General features: G+C 41.6%; 1 protein-coding gene across 1 annotated transcript; it reads left to right on the forward strand.

Annotated features, from left to right (window-relative positions):
* The first annotated feature begins 884 nt into the window (after positions 1–884).
* Positions 885–17,958, forward strand: MED17 (mediator complex subunit 17). The gene is made up of 12 exons (XM_024216372.2): positions 885–1,180; positions 2,180–2,346; positions 2,995–3,214; positions 5,329–5,465; positions 5,564–5,648; positions 8,180–8,332; positions 9,261–9,391; positions 11,746–11,930; positions 12,715–12,852; positions 14,714–14,831; positions 16,332–16,491; positions 17,479–17,958. The coding sequence occupies exons 1-12, from the start codon at positions 943–945 to the stop codon at positions 17,682–17,684; spliced, it is 1,938 nt and encodes a 645-aa protein (XP_024072140.1). The 5' UTR covers positions 885–942; the 3' UTR covers positions 17,685–17,958.
* The last annotated feature ends 2,599 nt before the right edge of the window (positions 17,959–20,557 follow it).

A 20,557-nucleotide genomic window follows, 5' to 3' on the forward strand; every position in this document is an offset into this window, starting at 1 on the left:
GCCTGCCGCGTGTGGACCGCGTCTGAACCGCGGTGAGGTCGAAGTAAGGTATGTCGAATTCAGCTACGTTATTCACATAGCTGAATTTGCGTACTTTACTTCGATTTGGGGGGTAAGTGTAGACCAGCCCTAAGTCTGGCCACTGACCTGGCTATGCTGCTCCCAGCATGGGTGTTTATAAAATTTAAGGCCTTTTACTCAAAAGTGTTCTGGGCTCTCTGTGCCCGTGGCAGGAGCTGCCTACAGATGTGTGCTGAGCTGAAAATGCCAAGCCACACTACCAGTCTCAGCACAACTCCTGCTGGCTTCCCCTACCCCAGCAGTGCAGGTGGCAGCAACTCAGCGTGTTGAAACTAGATCTTCCCCTTTCATACAGAAAAAGGGTGTCGGGGGGCGGGGTGGTAGAGAGACCAGCTGGCGCTTTTTGTAACGGGGGAGAGGGGGGCTGAGCCACCCACCTTGGGCAGCATCCCCCCCCCAGCTAGCTGTGCTCTGTGGCAGTAGCTGCAGGGTGGTGCTGCCGAGGGGCGCTCCAGCTGCCTGAGGCAAGTTCCTCCTCACGCAGGGCCGGACAACCTGGCTCTGGAGCGCCGCCTGCCGGTGGCTTGGGGCGGGGCAGCTGGTGGGTTAACTAGGCAGCGACTCTAGACAGGCACAGAACGAAGCCCAGGCCCAGGCAGCCGGGTCTAGCCCCTCCCCCTCGACCTAGGCAGCGCCTCCCTCTGGTCTCCACTTCCCCGTCCGGACCCGTAATTCCGAACTCCCCCGAAGCCCCTCCGGAAAGAGCCGAAGCCCGCAGCGGCCGCTGTGCAGTGGCCACGCCCCTTTGTGGTATGTCCCGGGCCGCTGCCCGTAGTGGTTGTGCGCATGCTCGGCGGGGCCTGTCAGTCTCGGCTCGGGGGCTGCGCACTCTCGCCCCGCGGCGCCCCAGCCGCCGGGAAGATGTCGGGGGCGCCGGCGGTGCGGATCAGCATCGAGTCGGCGAGCGAGAAGCAGGTGCAGGAGGTGGGGCTGGACGGCAGCGAGACCTACCTGCAGCCGCTCTCCATGTCCCAGAACCTGGCGCGCCTGGCGCAGCGCATCGACTTCAGCCAGGGCTCCGGCTCCGAGGAGGACGAGCCGCCGCCTGGGGCGCAGGCCCGCGACTGGGCCGCGCCCGGGGACGCCGAGGACGAGGAGGGTGAGCGAGAGAACGGGGGGGGGCAACAAGGTCTCCCTCGGCTGGGCGCCCCCACCCGGCGTTCCCCGCCGCAGGGCTCCCCACCACCACCCGCTGCCCCGCGCTGGGACCCAGCCTCCAGGGAGGCAGCGCCAGGGCCCCTCCTGGATCCCCAGGGACAGCCATCCCCACTGGGCAACGTACGAGTCCAGCCCACCCGCCCCGGTGCGTTATGTGACTTGTGGCCAGCCCCTGATGGGGCTGCCGCGTTGGCCCTGATCCGAGAGCTGTGCTGCACGGGTGGCCCCCGGCGCGTATGTGCCCTGCTGACGGCGCTGGGATCCTTGCAGACCCACCTGTGTGGCATAGCGGGTAGGATCTGTGCAACGAAGTGGTTCAGCTGTCATGAAAATGTCACTCCGGGACTAAACTAGCCTTCGGCAGAGTCCAGAGCTGTCATGGTACATGCCCTGTCTGAGCCTGGGTATCTGGGCCACTAGTGTTTGAAGCCAAGCTGTAAGAGGGTGGTGGGTTCTACATTGAATGTAGTATGAGAGATCTTCCTCCCTCAATAGCTGAGCAAACTATCATGGTAACTCTTTCCTGGGAGAGACATTCTGGTCAAAACGTGACTTTGGGTGTCCTCTCATTGCATAGCTTATATTAATGTAACCTCATCTGTGGATTTGAGGCCTAAAGCAGTTCACATCTTCAACAAGCTCCCACTTACATGACTTGACCAGTGTACCAGAGACTCCAAAGTAAAAAGCATGTGCTGCTTCATTTTGAGCTGAAGAGCTATGGCTCTCTAGCCGGGGCTATAAGACTCTTATTCTCTGGATTAGGAAAAGAGGAGGACATTTAACATAACCTACATAAATAAAAAATATATTTTAAAATGCAAATTTTTCAGATTATTTGCAGACTGTTTATGCTCTGTCTTCAGTTTAAGGACCAGTCTGGTATAGATACTGTATTTGCTACTGGAATATAAACCTTTGTTTTGTTTTTGTGCTTTAGGGCTGGTAAAATTTCAACCATCCCTTTGGCCTTGGGATTCAGTGAGAAACAATTTAAGAGGTGCCTTGACTGAGATGTGTGTACTCTATGATGTTCTCAGCATTGTCAAGGATAAAAAATTCATGACTCTGGATCCAGTTGTGCAGGATCCGCTTCCCCCAAAGCAGGTACAAACCATCTTATTGCTTAATACATCTTGATAACTTAATACGGAAGATCCCATACAACTGGGACTTTTTACATAACCACAAAACAGGTATAGCCTAGTGCAAGCCTCCCCATGCTGTTCTACCACAGTGCCTCATCTCTCAACTGGAGGGACCACTTCTGGAGGAGAGAGGGTAGCTCAGTCTCAATGATGTATCTGCCGAGGCTGCCAACAAGTGTGCCAGTTATAGTAGTGTGATACCTGCATATGAAACTAAGGGCTTGTCTACACTTACATTTTATAGTGGTCTAACTTGCTGGCTCAGGGGTTAAGTGAAAAAATCACCCCCCCGAGCGCAGCAAGTTAGAGTGCTTTAAAGCGCCAGTGTGGACAGGCTCCGAGTGCTGGGAGCAGTGCTCGGAGCTATTCCCTTCGTGGAGGTGGATTACCGCACGTGAACACACTCTCACTTCAGAGCACTCCCACGGCAGCGCTTTGAAGTTTCTAGTGTAGACATAGCCTAATTTCAAAATAAGTTACTAAATAGCACATCAGATGATAATTATTAGTCACTACCAGTTTCCAATAATTAGAACTGTGAGGATTTGTTTAAAAATTAAAAATATTTACAACAGTTCAAAATTGAAATTTATTTTCATGTTTCCAGAATCCTCAGACTTTACAGTTAATTTCAAAGAAGAAGTCACTAGCTGGAGCAGCCCAAATCCTGTTGAAAGGAGCAGAAAGGTTATCCAAATCAGTTGCAGAAAACCAGGAAAATAAGCGACAACGAGATTTCAACTCTGAGCTCTTGAGATTGAGACAGCACTGGAAGCTGAGGAAAGTGGGAGACAAAATCCTTGGGGACCTGAGCTACAGAAGTGCCGGTATGGCAGGTCACCTGTTATCAAGAATGAATCTTAAATCTTTTATTTCACTAAACAGTTTTTGATAATTAATTGTAAATCCCAAAGTTGGAAAGGAATGATTGAAGTGGTAAAATACTATAAGAGTTCTGTGAAGGAACTAAGAAAAAGGAGAACTTACATTTAATACCAGGAGAAACATCCTGATATTGAGATCTCAAAGATGGTGATAAAGCTGCATCACTTTTGGTACATTAAAAGTACAGTAACTCCTCACTTAAAGTTGTTCCGGTTAAGTTGTTTTGTTGTTACGTTGCTGACCAATTAGGGAACATGCTCGTTTAAAGTTGCGCAATGCTCCCTTATAACGTTGTTTGGCAGTCACCTGCTTTGTCCACTGCTTGCAGAAAGAGCAGCCCTTTGCCGCTAGATTATGGGGGCTTGGAACCAGGGTGGACCGGCAGCCCCCCTATCAGCTGTCCGCTCCCCTAAGTTCCCTGTGCGGCAGCCGCCTAGCAGGCTATCAATTGCTGGTAGTTCATCTGTCCCTCCCCCCACTGCCATGTGCTGCTCCTGCCCTCTGCCTTGGAGCTGCTCCCAGGAGCCTGGGGGGCTCAGGATGGAGGGAGCTTGCAGGTGGAAACTGCTGCCTCAACTTCCTGATCTAAAAAGGCAGTGTACTTATTGTGGGCCAGTGTTCTTAAAGGGGCAATGCACATCTCTCTCTCTCTCTCACACACAGGGTGTGTGTCTCTGTCTGCCATGCTGTCTCCCCTCCCTCCATTCGTGCTGCCTTGTAGAGTATGAGGCTACATTAACAATAATGTGTTAACCTTTGAGGGTTCATCTGAGTTCTAGTTCATCATTTAGCAGTAAGGCATTCCCTGGGAAATATCCCACCCTCTGACTCCACCACCTCAACCAAGCTTCACAATCATCATTGCTGTGTACAGTATTAAATTGTTTGTTTAAAACTTATACTGTGTATACATATATATATAACATAGTCTTTTGTCTGGTGAAAAAAATTTCCCTGGAACCTAACCCCCCCATTTACATTAATTCTTATCGGGAAATTGGATTCGCTTAACGTCGTTTTGCTTAACATTGTGGTTATGTTCCTGAATAATGCAACTTTAAGTGAGGAGTTACTGTAGACTGTTTGGAGCACTAGAAAAGGTTCTTTTAAGGAACAATCCTGCATTAGGTTGGGTTAGATGAATAGTAGTTTTTCTTCATCTCTGATTTCTATTATCTAGATTTGTTCTGTAAAAATTATTAAAAAGATATTTGGTCACTTTTATTCTTTTCTGAATTGATATACAATCCCCATATTCCAAAGTACAGACTTTACAATACTAAAATGTAGTTTATGAAATATTAAATGAGAGATTATAAATGTTATTGAATAGAACATACTAGGTACTATAACCTGGGAAAGAGTTATAGTACGATACACAAAAGGTGGTTGGTTGTATGGTTGGTCATACAAGGTTAATAATGTCCTAATGTCTTGATTCAGCAAGTAATTAAACAAGTGATGAACTCCACACACGCATAGTCCCTTTTGAAATCAATAAGTATACATGTGCTTAAAGGTAAGCCCTTGTGTAAGTGTTCACGGAGAATGTGGCATCGCCATGACAAAATGAGAGAACCACTTTAATGTACAAATTTTTAGATGGTACAATAATCTATGTTAAAAAAATAAATCCAAAGAGTTTTAAGCATTATGTGAAACATAATATGATCATTTTGAGCTGGGAGTAAAATATTCAGATGCAGTGTCCCTTACTGGTAAAATCACAGGTACCACGACATTTAAGCCAACAACTCCCCTCTCATTCTCTCTTACCTCTCCCAATGCCCAGAAAAAAAGAAAGGAAACCATATAGCCCAGATCATATTGTTCTACTGTATTTCTTAGTGTTAACATGTAGTCTCTTCAATTGACAATTATGGAGTGAAGAGAAGACATTTTACTGAATTGAACTTTTTTCTCCCAAGAAACAGTGTTAGTCAAATGTAAGCAATATCTCTCATGATGCAAAGATGAGAAGACTTCTAATCCATAAAAACTTTGTCTCGTGAAAGTTTTTAGATGTTTTCATGATATTTTCTGTTTCCCTTTTTAGGATCCCTCTTCCCTCATCATGGGACATTTGAAGTGATAAAGAACACAGATATTGATCTGGATAAGAAGATACCAGAGGATTACTGTCCTTTGGATGTTCAGATTCCAAGTGATTTAGAGGGATCAGCCTATATAAAGGTTTGCCAAAAACATATGTTGTATAGTTTCTGTACTATTCATGTAGTTGTAATACAGAACACAAGACAATTAACATTCTTTTTCATTTTCTTGTATAGGTTTCTATTCAAAAGCAAGCTCCAGACATAGGTGACCTTGGCACAGTTAACCTGTTTAAAAGACCTCTGCCAAAATCGAAACCAGGTACATTCTTTAAGCTCCAGTCTTAAGGATTGAGTTTGCATTTGACACTAAATTGGTGAATCTCTCATTATGGAGAAATACTTGAGTAGTACCTGAAATTAAGAACAAAAGGGGAAATAATTTTCTCATTCTTGATTTAACTGAAATCTTCACCTAAATGCAAAATGAGACTTTGCAAACGTGACACCTTCAAAATGTACATTTGGATATGATGCTGTTGAAGGTGTTACAATTCCTTCAATGACTCTACTGCACATGCTTGGCTTTTGTTTAGGAGGAGAGTCAACAATCTAACTTGAGTTTAATTGAAAATCACTTACATAATACACCTCTACCTCGATAAAACGCGACCCGATATAACACGAATTCGGATATAACGCAGTAAAGCAGTGCTCCGGGGGGGCGGGGCTGCACACTCTGGTGGATCAAAGCAAGTTCAATATAACGCGGTTTCACCTATAACGCAGTAAAAATTTTTGGCTCCCGAGGACAGCGTTATATCGAGGTAGAGGTGTATGGGTTCCATTTAAATCTTTTTCTCAAATTATTTTACTTATATATATTTTAAATATTCCAAGTATACAATAGGATGAACTAAGGTATAATTGTGCTTTTGACGGGGACAAGCAGCAGGAAGAAAGAAGCGCATCAAGTGCCTGCTGTAGTTCATGGAGCTGAGTAGCAAAATTTTGCCTGAAAATGTAACTCACTTTATTTTTCTGTTTCAAGCCAAAATTTAGATTGAGACGTCAGGTCAGCTCAGACCATTTAAAAAACTGTTTCAGAAACTGTTAAGAGCAAGTTCGTAAGCTTTATTTATATAAAACAGGACAGCCCGTATTTTACAAATTAATTGGGGATTGAGGAGCTCATAAAGTTGAACATCTCAGAATTACAGTAGGTGCAGTGCATTGATTTCTTCTTATCCTTTAACCCATTGCAAAGCAATTTCCAGTGCACTAAAGGCTTGGAATGTGAAGGCATATTGACCTGTTCTTCATCAACATCACTTTTGTTACGTGATTTCACACACACTCACACCCCGGTTATGAAGAATGATCTTTATAACTGCTCATTCGTAAGATTGGTGTTCATAAAATTGAGGTCTACTGTAAATTTAGTGTTTAGAAGATATTTATAAATTGGGAACACAAAATCTATCCTGTCAATCTCTTGTATTGCTATTAATTAAACGCAGGAAAAAACACAGTAGGATTAAAGAGAACGACATGAAATAGTCGATGAAAGGAGCATATTATGCCAGCTCTTTAAGATATGCATTAGCTGCCTGTGCTGGCTGCTTATGCCAGTGCATGGGGAGAGGCAGTCTCTTGACAGCTGAGGTCAGCTTAGATATTCTTGCATATTTCTGAGATCTAAATGTTTCAGGGCAGGGCATTTTAAGTGGGGAGTGCTCAGTGCTGGAACTAACTTTCCCATTTGCCTGACAGACCAGTGGTTTATGTGAACTGATGGTATGCCCTCATTTGGAATACCATAGTCAGTTCTGGCCACTCCATTTCAAAAAAGATTTAGTATGATTAGAAGAGATTTAAAGGTGAGCAATAAAAAGTACTAGAGGCAGGGAGAGCATGAAAACATTGGGAGTTAAGTCTAGCGAGAGACAGTTATAAGGGGAATACCAGTATAAAGCAGGTGAATTGGATGCTCCTATTTATCTTTGCTCATAATACAAGCCCAAGAGGACATCCAGTCTGAATGAAAGGTGATACATTGAAAACTCATAAGAGGAAATGTTTTTTCCTAACACTTACGGAATCTGTGGAATTTCTTTGCTGCAAGATATCAGTGAATCTAAAAGCACAGCAGAATTTTTTAAAAAACTAGATGTTTTTGTGAACAACGACCTCCACAATTTCAAACTAAGACATGAGATTTCATGCTTCAGAAGCCAGTCACTAAGTTTTGGGCTTAGAAAGAAACTTGGTGCTGGCCACTCATAGACAGAATGCTGTACTAGATAAATCACTGGTCTGATCTCATTTGGTAATCTTTGTGTTCAGGGCATAAGGCCATCTATTTATTCAGGCCAATGTTTTTAAAAATAGGAGCATAAATTTTGGCTTCTAAATCCATACTGTAGCATCTTCCTGATTTTAAAAAATGTTGGGTGTGTTTATGTGCCTGGGTTAATTTTGCAAGTCTAAACATACTGTTTTGAAAGTGCTTACTCGGTTTGCAATCTCTTTGAGGCACAGATTGTCGTCTTAACTGTTTGTACAGTGCCCAGCACAGTGTAGCAGGACCATCTAGGTGCTAGTGCAGTACAAATAGTTAATATGCACATGTAAGCTTGGTTAAAATTCACTAGTATTTTGTTTTGTGTTCACTCACGTAATTGAGATAATATTGTAACAAGGTTCAGCTCAGGTGGCAACAGTAGGCTAGATTTTTCCAGTCACACTGATCACCTGGTGCTTTAGTCATTCTCTAACAGCTGACATCTGAATTAGTAAAATGGGTTGCTTCTTGTTGTTTCTTTGAAAATTTGGATGGCTCGTGTTTTCCAGGTGCTCCACATTGGCAGACAAAACTGGAGGCTGCACAAAATGTTCTCTTATGTAAAGAAATATTTGCTCAGCTGTCTCGAGAAGCAGTTCAAATTAAATCACAAATTCCTCACATTGTTGTGAAGAACCAGATCATCTCCCAGCCTTTTCCAGGTAAGAAACCTTGTGAGACTCTTGTCATGGAACATGGAATCCACAGAATTGTCTATTTTAATCCAGACTTAAACTTTGATTTGTATGAAGTTTAGGCAAGGTCAGTTGACCCTGTTTCTGTACTTAGACCAAATTAAGAATTGGATTAAGACTTCCCTGGAAACCACATTATGCATAGGATCTTTTCTGACTAAAGAGTTCTTTTTAAAATGACTCTCATGGTGCACTTGTATTATTTCAGTAGTAGTGGTAGCAACAACAAAAGTTGTGGTAGTCCAGTGCACCACCTTATGGGGATTGGAATTTGAGGCTCTCTATCAGTCCTCCTCTCCAGAGGTAGGTTTATGGGAGACTACAAGACTTCTGATTGACTTGTGTTAATGGTACCTGAATAGGGCTAAGTCTAATACCCTTCAATCAGGCTGGTCCAACAATATGGGGACTCTGAAAGCATCCTCTATACTCAGAGTAGCCTTGGGATTCCCCCACCCCGGTGAGGGTGATTGTGACTCCATCTTTTGAAGAGTTTTTTGGATTGCTTCAAAAAATATAATGGTTGGTGAACTGGGTGATATGAGAATTATTTCTTCCCCAGTATGCTGCAGGGTCTCGCTCTTAGGAGACTTTCCTTTTCTTCACTTGATAAGGAATTATAAATTAAAAAAACCTATTAAGTCACTAGTTGATCCCTGGGCACTTTATTAATTATATCTTGAATTACAAATTGGCAAAATGATCATGTTTTCTTTTCTGGTTTGCACAGTGTGACATGATTGTTCGTTTGAATTTCTCTGAAACAGCATTGATTGCAGAGCTAATGATTCTGAAAGGGGATAAGGGAAAGAGAAGAATAAATTATCCTGTCTTGTTTCTACTTATCAGCATGAAAAAGTTGACAATGTGTTTGCTTTTCATTTGCCTTATACAGGTTTGCAGTTGTCTATTTCTTTGTGTCACTCTTCTAATGATAAGAAATCCCAAAAAGCTGCTTCTGAAAAACAGAGTCCGGAGGATCACCTCTATGTTCTGGAACACAATTTGCATCAGCTGATCAGAGAGGTAATGCATTTTTAGTTGAACACTGAAGTTCTCTTATTTCCCATTCCATGCAGGCAATGCTTAAAGTAGAAAGAACAGTTACTTACCATAATTGTGGTTCTTCTGAGATCATTCTCCCCACTCCTCTTTTTCACTCTGTCTTACTATAAATTCTTGATTTATTAGAAGGAGCTGCATTGTGGTTGAGGCTGTGCTCCCTTATATCTCTTTGGGGGCAAGGGAAGCACAAGGACATGCACAGCCTTAAAAAACAGTAGAAAGTTCTACTCTAGAAAGTTCTGAGATCATATGCCCAGGATGTGTGCATCTCCTCCAGTGAATACTGAAGCAAAATAGGCATTACACACCTCAGCCTTCTTGATGTCGTCCGTTATTTGCTCTTTTTCCCCTCGGGGTAGAAGACCTACACTTTCCTTCATCTTTTCTCTTGCTCCTACTGTATTTAAAGAACCTCTTTTGCCTTTTATGTCCCTTGTTAGATGTAACTCATTTTGTTCCTTAGCCTGATTTTGTCCCTACATGTTTGTGCTATTCTTTTGTGTTCCTCCTTAGCAATTTGTCCATGTTTTTTCTTCATTGTAGGATTCCTTTTTGATTTTTCTGGTCATTAAAGAGCCATATTGGCCTCCTCCTATTCTTGATATCTTTCCTTCACATTGGAATAGTTTTCAGTTGTGCCTTTAATGTTGTCTCTTTGAGAAACTGCCAGCTCTCCTGAACTCCTTTTATCCCTTAGATTTTCTTCCCATTTTCATTCCTACCAGTTCTCTGAGTTTGTTCGTCTATTTTTTCAATGTCCATTGTCCTTATTCTGCTGCTCTTACTCTTTGCTTTTCTTAGACTTATGAAATCGATCATCTCGTGATGACTTCCACTTTCAGATTTGCAACCAACTCCTCCGTGTTGGTCTGAATCAGATCTAACATGGCTGTCCTCCAGTTGCTTCCTGTACTTTCTGAAACAAAAAGTTGTACCCAAGACATTCCAAGAACTTATGGGAAATTATGTGTGTTGTCATACTACTTTTGTAATGGACATTTGGGCACTTAGGCCCCCCCATTACTACCAGGTCTTGTGTTTTGTTTTTTTCTGTTGTTTGTTCTAGAAATGCCTCATCCACTTCCTCTTCCTGATTTTGTTAGTCTATAGCAGACTTCTATCAGGATTAAGGCTACATTTTAGTCATGGGTATTTTTAGTAAAAGTCATGGACTACTCACTGGCAGTAAACCAAAATTCACAGCCCGTTACCTGTCCATGACTTCTACTATTTACCCCTAACTAAAACTTGGGCCGCGGGTGGTGTGGGGCAGAGGGAGGCGGCCTGGGACCTCAGCAAGTGCTGGGGAGATGCGGGGCGGCAGCGCCTGGCCTAGGACCCCCGCTGGTGGTGGGAGGGGAAGATTGGCGGGGCTGGCAGGCTCCCTACCCAGCTCTGCGCAGCTCCCCAAAAGCAGCTGACATGTCCCTGCAGCTCCTAGGGAGAAGGAAGGCCAGTGGGGCTCCGCACACTGCCCCCACCACTAGCGCCGCCGCTGCAGCTCCCATTGGCTGGGAACCACAGCCAATGGAAGCTGTGGGGGTAGTACCTGCCGGCAGGGGCAGCACGCAGGTCCCCCTGACCCCTCCACCTAGGAGCTGCAGGGACATGCCGGCCACTTCCGGGAAACCCCCTCGAGGTAAGCGCCGTCCCGCATCCCAGCCCTGAGCCCTCTCCCTCACACAAACTACTGCTGCTGGGCAGTGAGAGAGGGGCCCACAGGCCGTGGTGGCCCGAGACTGCCCCAGCAGTGGCTGGTGCAGCTGGCTGCAGCCGCTGCAAAGTCGCAGAGGTCACGGAATGTCATGGAATCTGTGACTTCCATGACAGACACGCAGCCTTAATCATGATGTCACTCTCCTATATTTCTCCCCTTTTATCTTTACCCAGAGACTTTCAACTGGTCTGCCTCTCACTTCCTTCTGGACCTCAGAACTAGTGTATATATTCTTGATGCATAATGCAACACCTCCTCCCTTTTAGTTTTCCCTTCCCGGTTGTGCGAAAGATCCACATAAACAGGGAAGCAGACTATACAGGGAAATATGAAATTGACTGTACATAAAGTGCAGTCAAATGCACAAAGTAAAACTGGAAAAATGAAGCATACTTTTCTTAGTTTTTATTACTGTGGTTATAGGTGTTAAAATAGCATGCAGCACTTTTTTTCAGAAGTGTGACTTTTTTAAATTGTCCTTATGAAACATGAGGCAGTGTATTATAATTGATTAGCTGTATGTATTAGAAGAGCACACGCTTGAGTTTTGTTATCTTCTCCTTCAGTCATCCCGCCTAACAGCTCTTGTTTGTTGCAGTTCCACAAGCAAACTTTGAGCTCTACAATGATGCCACATCCAGCTAGTGCACCATTTGGCCATAAGAGAATGAGAATGGCAGGACCTCAGGCGTTTGATAAAAATGACATCAGCTCCTTACAACCAAATGAAGGGCTTCTGGAAAAGATCATTAAACAGGCAAAACACATCTTTCTGAGACGCAGGTGTGCACACAAGCTATTTTTGGTAAAGCCATAGTAAAACTAACACTGTGTTCCACACAGGCTGTGAATTAATTGTTGAAAATGTTCCCAAAACTTATTACTGTTGTTATGCCAGAATGCTTTTCTAAGAGTTTTATTGGCACCTAATAGTTAAGATTAAAAATCCTATTTCTAAGTATGTGAGTATAGTGACACCCATGGAATGCAAACACAGAAAGTTCAATACTACTTGTAAGATACCCCTCTACAGGATACTTGTAATATAATGATAGTTGTCTCTGCTTTAACAAAAGCACTACCTCAGTCCTTTTCAGTACTTTCCTCTGTACGCTGTGTAAAAACACATAGCTGATCTCTATGCTGAATAACATGTTTAAAACTATCTTTGGGGGTGCATGTAAAGTATGAAGTTTAAGCAGATACACTTCCTTTGCAATTCAGGCACCAAAACTGTTTTGGTCTCCTTGCGTGTGCCCAAACTGCTCACCTTATAACGCAAATAAACATAGCTTTAGGTGTCATAAAACTTAGTTTGTGAAATAAGTTTATTTTACAAACTAAGTGTACTTTACAGTACCAGCTAGATCAAACTGATGTCTACTCACTACCTTGTCTTTATTTGGAGAAAAGATGGTGGCACACACTATCTAGATATCTAGACCATGATTTTATTATCCCTATCCACTTTAGACATGGACGTCATAATAGAACTAGGGATATCAAGCGATTAAAAAAAAAAAATAAGATTACCGGGGTGTGGTTTTTCTGTTTTTGTTTTTTTTAGAACTGCTCGAACGATTGACAGCCTAGCTAGTCGTATTGAGGATCCACAGATTCAGGCCCATTGGTCAAACATAAATGATGTTTATGAATCCAGTGTCAAAGTTCTAATAACTTCCCAAGGGTATGAGCAAATATGCAAGTAAGTATGAAAACTAAAATATTCTCTACTTAGATAGAGTTGTCTCTTTTAGCTGTGGTGATTGAGTGCATATAACATTGTTGCTCCTATGAGATCAAATCCAACTTCAGGCAGACCAACGTGAGCCCAGTATTTGTGTATTTGCTTTATATGTTCAGGTATGGAATACTAATGTGGTTGCAGAGAATGAGAGAAAATTAAACTTTCCATAGATTGAGATAAGCTTGACTTAAAAGTAACACTCAGCCAAAACAGCTTTCAGAAGAGAAACCCTAAAATTAAAAAGCTATCTGCCTTATGTAACATTCTTGCTACAGTAATGTAGGAATTTAGTACATAGATATTACCTTTTTCTTCAAATGACTATGACAGTATTCCTTTAGGGGAAGAGTCAAATGTTGGGCCTGGTTACTAAAAGTGTCTTTAAAATGCTTTCCTCTACTTCCACACTAGTGGGCTGGAGAAACTGCTAGATCTCCGAACCAGCAGTTGCAACCTTGTTAAAATCTGTGGGCTTGTCTATATGGAAACTGGAACTAAAATAATCACTTGTAATTCACGCCTTTAGTTATATCAGTGCAAATAGACATTCATATTTCAGAATTAAATGTCCACACACAGACTTGCAGTTAAATAATTAAAGACATGAATTACAACTGGTTTAGTTGCCATGCTGGTAAGTCTTCAGTTCTGTGCTGTATTGGGTGACCCTGAATTTATTGAGAGCACAGAGGAGTCCCATGTGGCTTGTCTGGGTCTTCACCCTCTGCTGGCTCTGTTCTTTTAAGTTGACAGGGAATTGCAGTTGGTGAGATTCTGTGCTCTTGGAGCACTTCAGCGAACAGGAATCTTACCAGCTAGCTTGGGATTGATATTGACAAGAATAGAGCTCACTGGGGGAGAGAGAGAGAGGATGCATGTTATGTCCCCTGCATCTCTGATGATAAACCACATCCACTGTTCTAAGTTAACCAAAATGTTTTAAAAACAGAATTTACCAAGCAACCTTGAAAGGTTTGTTAGGGCTCCCCTGCCCGTCCTTGTTTCTCGTCACACAGACAGAAAGCAGAAGGCCAGAGTCCAAAGTACAGGCAATGCAATGTTTATTGGGGTTACCAAACAAGCATAATCCCAGCTCTTTACACCAGTAGAGCTTTTCTTTTTTCCCCACCACCACCTTCTTAACAGGCTTAATTATACTTGTCATGCTCGCCCCTGGTACCGCCCCTTACATTTATGGTCATGTTCCATTTTGGAGAGTCTTGAGTCTCTGGGTTTCGGTACCACCTCTTTTGTACCCCATGGGAGGGGTAGGGAGTAAGGTTGTGTACTGGCCAAGGCTACCCTTTCTTTGGTTTTTAGGGTTTCTTATACAGCCCCTCCCAACTGGGAGTCAAGGCAGTCGTATATTAAACTCCCACCATACAACACTTTAGCTCTGTTTCTTATCTTTTCTCATTATACAAAAAACCCCATCTGGTTGTAGGCAGAAGCAACACACAGTGTCTTTGTTTCTTATTCACATAGGTTAGTAAGGATATAAGAATATCAAAAGTCAAACAGGCAAACAAAACCCCAAATTCTACCTCCGGCTAATAAACAGGCCTCAATACTATATTACCATCTCTAACAAGGTTCATGCTTTGTTATTCATTCAGATTGAAACTGTTTTCCCTGTCTGCCCTAATCAAGAATATGGGGGTGTCAAGATGGTAACTTCCTATTGGATTGTTCTTTAGCATGTGTAAGATGCTTTTAAAAGTGACTTTTAATAAAAGTTCCTATTAAAATGTAGTTGTGAACTGCCAACTTCTAGATGATTTTTCAGTAAATATACCGATTGTATCTCTTTGTTTAAAAGGTCCATTCAGCTACAGCTGAACATTGGAATTGAACAGATCAGGGTAGTGCACAGAGATGGAAGAGTTATTACGTTGTCCCATCAAGAGCAAGAATTACAGGATTTCCTTCTGTCTCAGGTAAACTCACGTTCAATTCCTGGGATTTTATTACTTGCATGTGTTTGTCTAGTATCCGCGATTGGGATGAACAGTAATGAGTAGCATGAGTATATTTGAAACAAAAGTATTGTTTGTCAGAAAGATAGAAACTAGGTAGAAATTCCACATGTGCAGACAAGAATGTCAGTAATTTTGCAGGTTTAGTAATGATTGACCACATTCTTCATAAAGAAATATTTGTGTATCGACTGTGAGAACTGTATCACGTTTTAGCCAGGTGGATGTGAGTTCAGAAATACTAACAAAGAAGTTCATTTGAAATACATTTAAATGCATTGTTTGTGCTATTCACCATGTGAGCCTTCAGAACACACTGCTGATCTAGCAAGCATGCTGCTTTTCTTAATCATAAGATTCTACTTAGTTGGTGGGAGCCATGTCAGACACTAAGGTATTTTTATGTAAAACAAACTTGTTCTAGCCAAACCTCCATCAGGAGTAGAGTTCTTAATAGCTAACATGCCCTTAATTAACATCACTTTCAACATTGTGTCAGGGTTTCCAACTTTGCATGTGACACTACTAAATCAGCTGACATTTGAATGAACTGTGGTTTCTTAACTGTTTACAATGAGTCTTGTTTTTGTTCAGATGTGACAGTCTGTCCAATACACATTGTGTAGTAAAGATGCAGCCATTGTATTAATTTACAGATCATTTGCCTTTTTACAGTTTATAATGTGGAACTCTCAGTCAAAGAAAACAAGTTGGAACAGATTCTGTTGAGGGCAGTATCATTTTCCTCTAATAAAGTGGTTTTCAAACTGGTTCACAGAGACCTGGCTGGTTACATGGCATTGGCTCCTCCCTGTGTCCAACAAATAAATAATATTAAAAGCAAGCTAAAATGCTTTTTCTTATAAACAATTGCTGTAGTTTCCACTAGAATGTTACACAGGTGTAAAGTGTGTTTGGTAACCCCAACTCTACTCTTCCCAAATTTGCCATGTAGGAATGATTCATTACCACTTTTCTGCATAATATCCTGTAAATGCTTTACAAAAAGGGTTAGGGCTCTCTCAATTGGATGTGGGAGTAGAGGAAGGACACTTCTGAAACCTTAACCATATTCAAGATTTTTGAGTAGCTTTAGAGACTTGTGTTGTGTTAGTTTAAAAACCAGAACTTGTAAAAGAACCTCACAGAAACTGTAAGTTTTAAAGAGTTATAGATCTATTGAACTGTGTAGCTTGTGTATACTGACTACCTCTATCTTCTTCATCCCCAAATGAGCTAGTAACAGACATGTATGAAGGCAAATTTCTACTTGCTATTATATGTATTGAGGTATTTCTATAAAATGATCAATTCTTCTGAAACGGGGTGGTGCATTTTAGGTGGAAATCACCTTTTTTTAAAATGACTAGTACAGGCCAGGAAAAAAAGAATAGGAACCAAGTACAACAAAAACAGTAAGAGACAAAGATAAAAAGAACCTAATCCTCAGTCTTCTTTCAGATGTCCCAACATCAAGTACATGCAGTTCAGCAGCTGGCTAAAGTTATGGGATGGCACGTGTTAAGTTTCAGTAATCATGTGGGTCTGGGACCAGTAGAGAGTATCGGCAATGCATCAGCAATAACTGTGGCATCGCCAAGTGGAGACTATGCTATTTCAGGTAGAATTTTGTATGATTATAATAGAAATGTATGAGAACTATAGACTTTCTAGCAGTTTGATTATAGAATCAATCCTGAGAGTTTATGGCATCATTATATAACAAAGTAATTTATAAACAAACTCTTTATTTTATGTGTAGAATTGACATCTATGCAAAGTACTGATTCAGTCAAGTCTGCTACTCATTGCTGTTTAGTACGTGGGGTAATCGGCTTAAAGCATTTTTAAAAATACTGTTTTCAGATTTGTTCTATAATAAATGCAGGAGAAATAGATAGTTGCATGTTTAAGATATGTTTCATTGTTTCCATTACACATAGTATAAGTCTGCTAGAATTCATCATTCCTGGTCTTGTGCTCTGATCACTAGTCCTTATGCTTCTATATGCACTGTAATGCTACACTGAAAAGCTTTGCCCCCTCACTAAATCAGTTTGCCTGTACTATCTTAGAGAAACTAGACTCCCACAGTACTTTAAAAAAGAATTGCAAAGATCTCTCTGATAGTAGATGTAACAAAAATGTTGGGAGACTTCATAATTGTCTCTTTGAAAGATTACAGCAGATGAGTACACTAGAAAAGAATTCATCTATAAAATCTTCTTGAGAAGGCACATAAATACATTCCTAAGATTCAGACTTTGGATAAAGCTCAGTGGGAATTGGTAGAAAAATGTTAGTATTCCTGTGCTCATTTAACTCTCCTGAATACAGTTGTTGACTGCTGGTTTGCTCTGACCAGGAAAATGTAGTGCAAAAGAGCAATGAAAACATGCAGGGAAAATGGGAAACCTTGAGAACAAGTCAGAAGAAGACTTCATTAGAAGTAACAATGTTTTAATTATTTTTTTTTGTTTAGTTACAATATGGAAATGTACTTAAAGGGGAAATGTACGGCTAGTGTACTACGTATAGGGATATTTAATATGATGAATTAAAAAAAACTTTAAAGGCTTTATACTTATGTATTTTCTGTTCATTGCAGTACGTAATGGTCCTGAAAGTGGCAGCAAAGTTATGGTTCAGTTTCCACGGTGTCAGTGCAAAGACCTCCCCAAAAGTGATGTGCTACAAGACAGTAAATGGAACCATCTTCGTGGGCCATTCAAGGAAGTTCAGTGGAATAAAATGGAAGGGCGTAACTTTGTATATAAATTGGAGCTCCTCATGGCTGCCCTAACTCCATGCTAATTGCCTGACATCTTACTAAGGAGGACACTGGATTGCCACTCATTTGTAGTGGTATTAATGATCACAACAAAGGGAAACATATCCTGGGAGACAGTACATGAAAATAGAAAACAGTGCAAAAGTGTTCAGTTTTGCAGTTCTCTATAGATATGTATCCATTGTGATTACGTCAGAACTATGTTACTTGCTATGTGAAATAAATATGATTTTTTTTAAATGTTCCTTTCAATTAAAGTTTAAAAATACCATTAAAAGATTACCTCATTTTTCTACCTTGGAGTGTTCATATGATACCAGGGGTGCAGTTCTGAAGGTTGCTGTTTATTGCAGATGCCTAAAATTGCCTTTGCATTTGACTACCGAAAGTTATTGAGAGAACACCTGCCTAATTCGTGTGATCAAATTTCTAAAGATACTTGAGCTAATAAAGTACAAACATAATACAGCTTTCTGGTAATATTTTAGAGTGGTTCAGATCCAATTGGTTATCCCAGTTTTCCTTTATAAAATGAAGCTCAATAGCCTGTTCATTCCTGTATGGAAAAACCTCTGTTCATTGTGACTTTGCAGTTTTCCTCAGAAGACTGCCTATAAGCTCTTCTGAGAGGTGGTGATTTTTGGTCTTGAGAGAGAGTATGTTATGCTACCACTGAGCATTTGGGAGAGCAGTCCTAATATTCATAGCATGTTCAGGGGCTTGCTCGTCTGACTGCTAGTAGATTTGTTTGGATGGAAATAGACAACGAAGGGGACAGCAGAGCCCATAATGAATTATTAAAGCCTCATAAGATTCATAATTCACGTCATCTTTATGGAGTGAGTCTCTGATGTGTGCCCTTAAATTGGAGTGTCTCTGTGGGACCCTACTTTGGTGTGGCCTCTGGACATTCTTTCCCCTATTGTTTTAAGAGAAAAGAAGTTTGTTCACCCTGAAAGTATGGGCAAGCATATGTGGGAATGTATCTGGGAGCACTCCTTAATGCCTGTTTGACAAATTTTCTACCACCAGTAATCATGGATGGAGATCACTGACCTGGAATGGACCTACCTGGGCGTGATTCAGATTTTGGCTTTCTCCAGAAGTGTTTTTGTGTAGCACCCAAAAGAGGGCAAAAAGTAGGGTCTTTCTGTGTTTGCATCTGAAGGCAGATGCAAGAAGTCCCCTCTCCTAACTGAATTTGTTTGTATGTACTCCGTGTGTGCAAATCCCAGACTAGGTTGAAGATGGGAACTGTTGTGATGAACATCTCTTGTAGTAAGTGTGCTTGCAACCTAACACTGTTCTGGTCTACTTTGGCATTGCAGTTACTTTGGGTGACATCAATGTTCACTCACACAATAACTTTTTTGTGTGATTCAGGTACCACTAAAACCAAACAGGAAAGAATGGGGGACCATTTCTGGTTGATATTGACACCTCCCTTTAGTTAAGCTTTGCACCGTAACCTAAAGATTATCTCTCTTGCCTGAAGTTGAATTCCTAGTGGCTTGTTTTGGCATCTATAAGTTGTTCTAGAATTACGTGCATACTGTACACTGAGGTGAGTTAGTACATCTTATAAATCACAGATAAAATTGATTGAACCATCTTACTTCTATGGTAAGAGTGACTATTTCAGCTATCTTCTAGTGATAGAGACTAGCTATAGCAACTATATATTAGACAATACATTCTGCAAATTTGTTTTTCAATGTGTGTTTCCAAGGCAGGTATTTTAATTACAATATTAATCACAAATATGGAACATGGTTTTTTTTTCCAACACATCAAAGCACTAGTTTGTATCATAACTGATTTATGAAGGTGAAAACTTTCCCTTTTAGCCTCTTATCAAAGGGATATTTCAAGGGAAGAAATGAAAAAATATCAATTGAAAATAGTTTACAGGGGATTGAAACCTTACTGGAGGATACACATGACTTTTCCATAACATAATACTAAAGGTACTTTTTTCCCCCTCTTACAAGGGCTTTACAAACACGGCATTGTCAGATTCTAGCTAGAGAAGGAGATACAGTGTCTGCTGAACAAACTTACAAACTTCTGAGACCTTTGCCTCAGAGGCATGATTTAGAATGAGGTTGGTCCCAGTCCTGTGCTCATACTACTACCCCATGCTTCTCTCATTCAATATAAGAAAATGTGAGATTGTGAACCAGGCTGAAAATCACAGGACTTTCTTTGGAATTTAAATTCACCTTAGGGATACTACTGCACCCAGAAATAATGAACAAGCATTCCCTGATGTCAGATCTGAGGTCACAGTGAGGCTACTTTTTTTAAAAAACTAATTTTGCAGTCACTTTTTGAAAAGGAAAGTAAATGCAAGAGAGACACGTTTTTGTAGGCACTGCACACAGGACTTGTACTTAAGAAATTGGCCAAGATATTTAGATTTGCATGTGTAATGAGGTGTCCACCCCACATGAGGCCTGAAAGGGTTAAGGTGGCTAGGTGGGCCAATTAACTGCCCAGGCTGCACTTGGAGGAGGAGCCAGGGTGCAGGGATTAATTAGATGAGGCTCAGATGGATGGGAACAGGAGCTGAGAGCAGAAAGGGTCTGACTGCAGACTACTTCCCGGCAGCCCCCTGGGTGAAGGGAGGTGGGTTTGGGACTATGGTGTGTAGGCTACAGTTACTCCCTAGGAGGAGGGAGTTTATGCTGGCAGTTTATGTAGAGCGGTGCGGGGTGGTCAGAAAGGCTCAGGGGAAAAGCAGCAAGGTTTAGGATAGTGCAGTCCTTGGCTGCTGATCAGAGGGTCCCTGTGCTGGAACCTGGAGTAGAGGGCATGTGGGGAGCGGATAAAGCACACGACCAATGTGGTTGCAAGCTGAACTCAAACTCTGTTTATTACAAGCTTTCTTTTATAG

Source organism: Terrapene carolina, unplaced genomic scaffold (genome assembly GCF_002925995.2).
Source record: "Terrapene carolina triunguis isolate 2854851 unplaced genomic scaffold, T_m_triunguis-2.0 Scaffold97, whole genome shotgun sequence".
Lineage (NCBI taxonomy): Eukaryota > Metazoa > Chordata > Testudines > Emydidae > Terrapene > Terrapene triunguis.

What these genes read in the sequence shown, in the direction of transcription:
- MED17 (XM_024216372.2), top strand. Translation starts at nt 943, where the DNA reads ATGTCGGGGGCGCCGGCGGTGCGGATCAGCATCGAGTCGGCGAGCGAG. An exon ending in AGGATTTCCTTCTGTCTCAG is followed by an intron (nt 14,832 to 16,331) that starts GTAAACTCACGT and finishes GTCTTCTTTCAG; the next exon opens with ATGTCCCAACATCAAGTACA. An exon ending in TGGAGACTATGCTATTTCAG is followed by an intron (nt 16,492 to 17,478) that starts GTAGAATTTTGT and finishes TGTTCATTGCAG; the next exon opens with TACGTAATGGTCCTGAAAGT.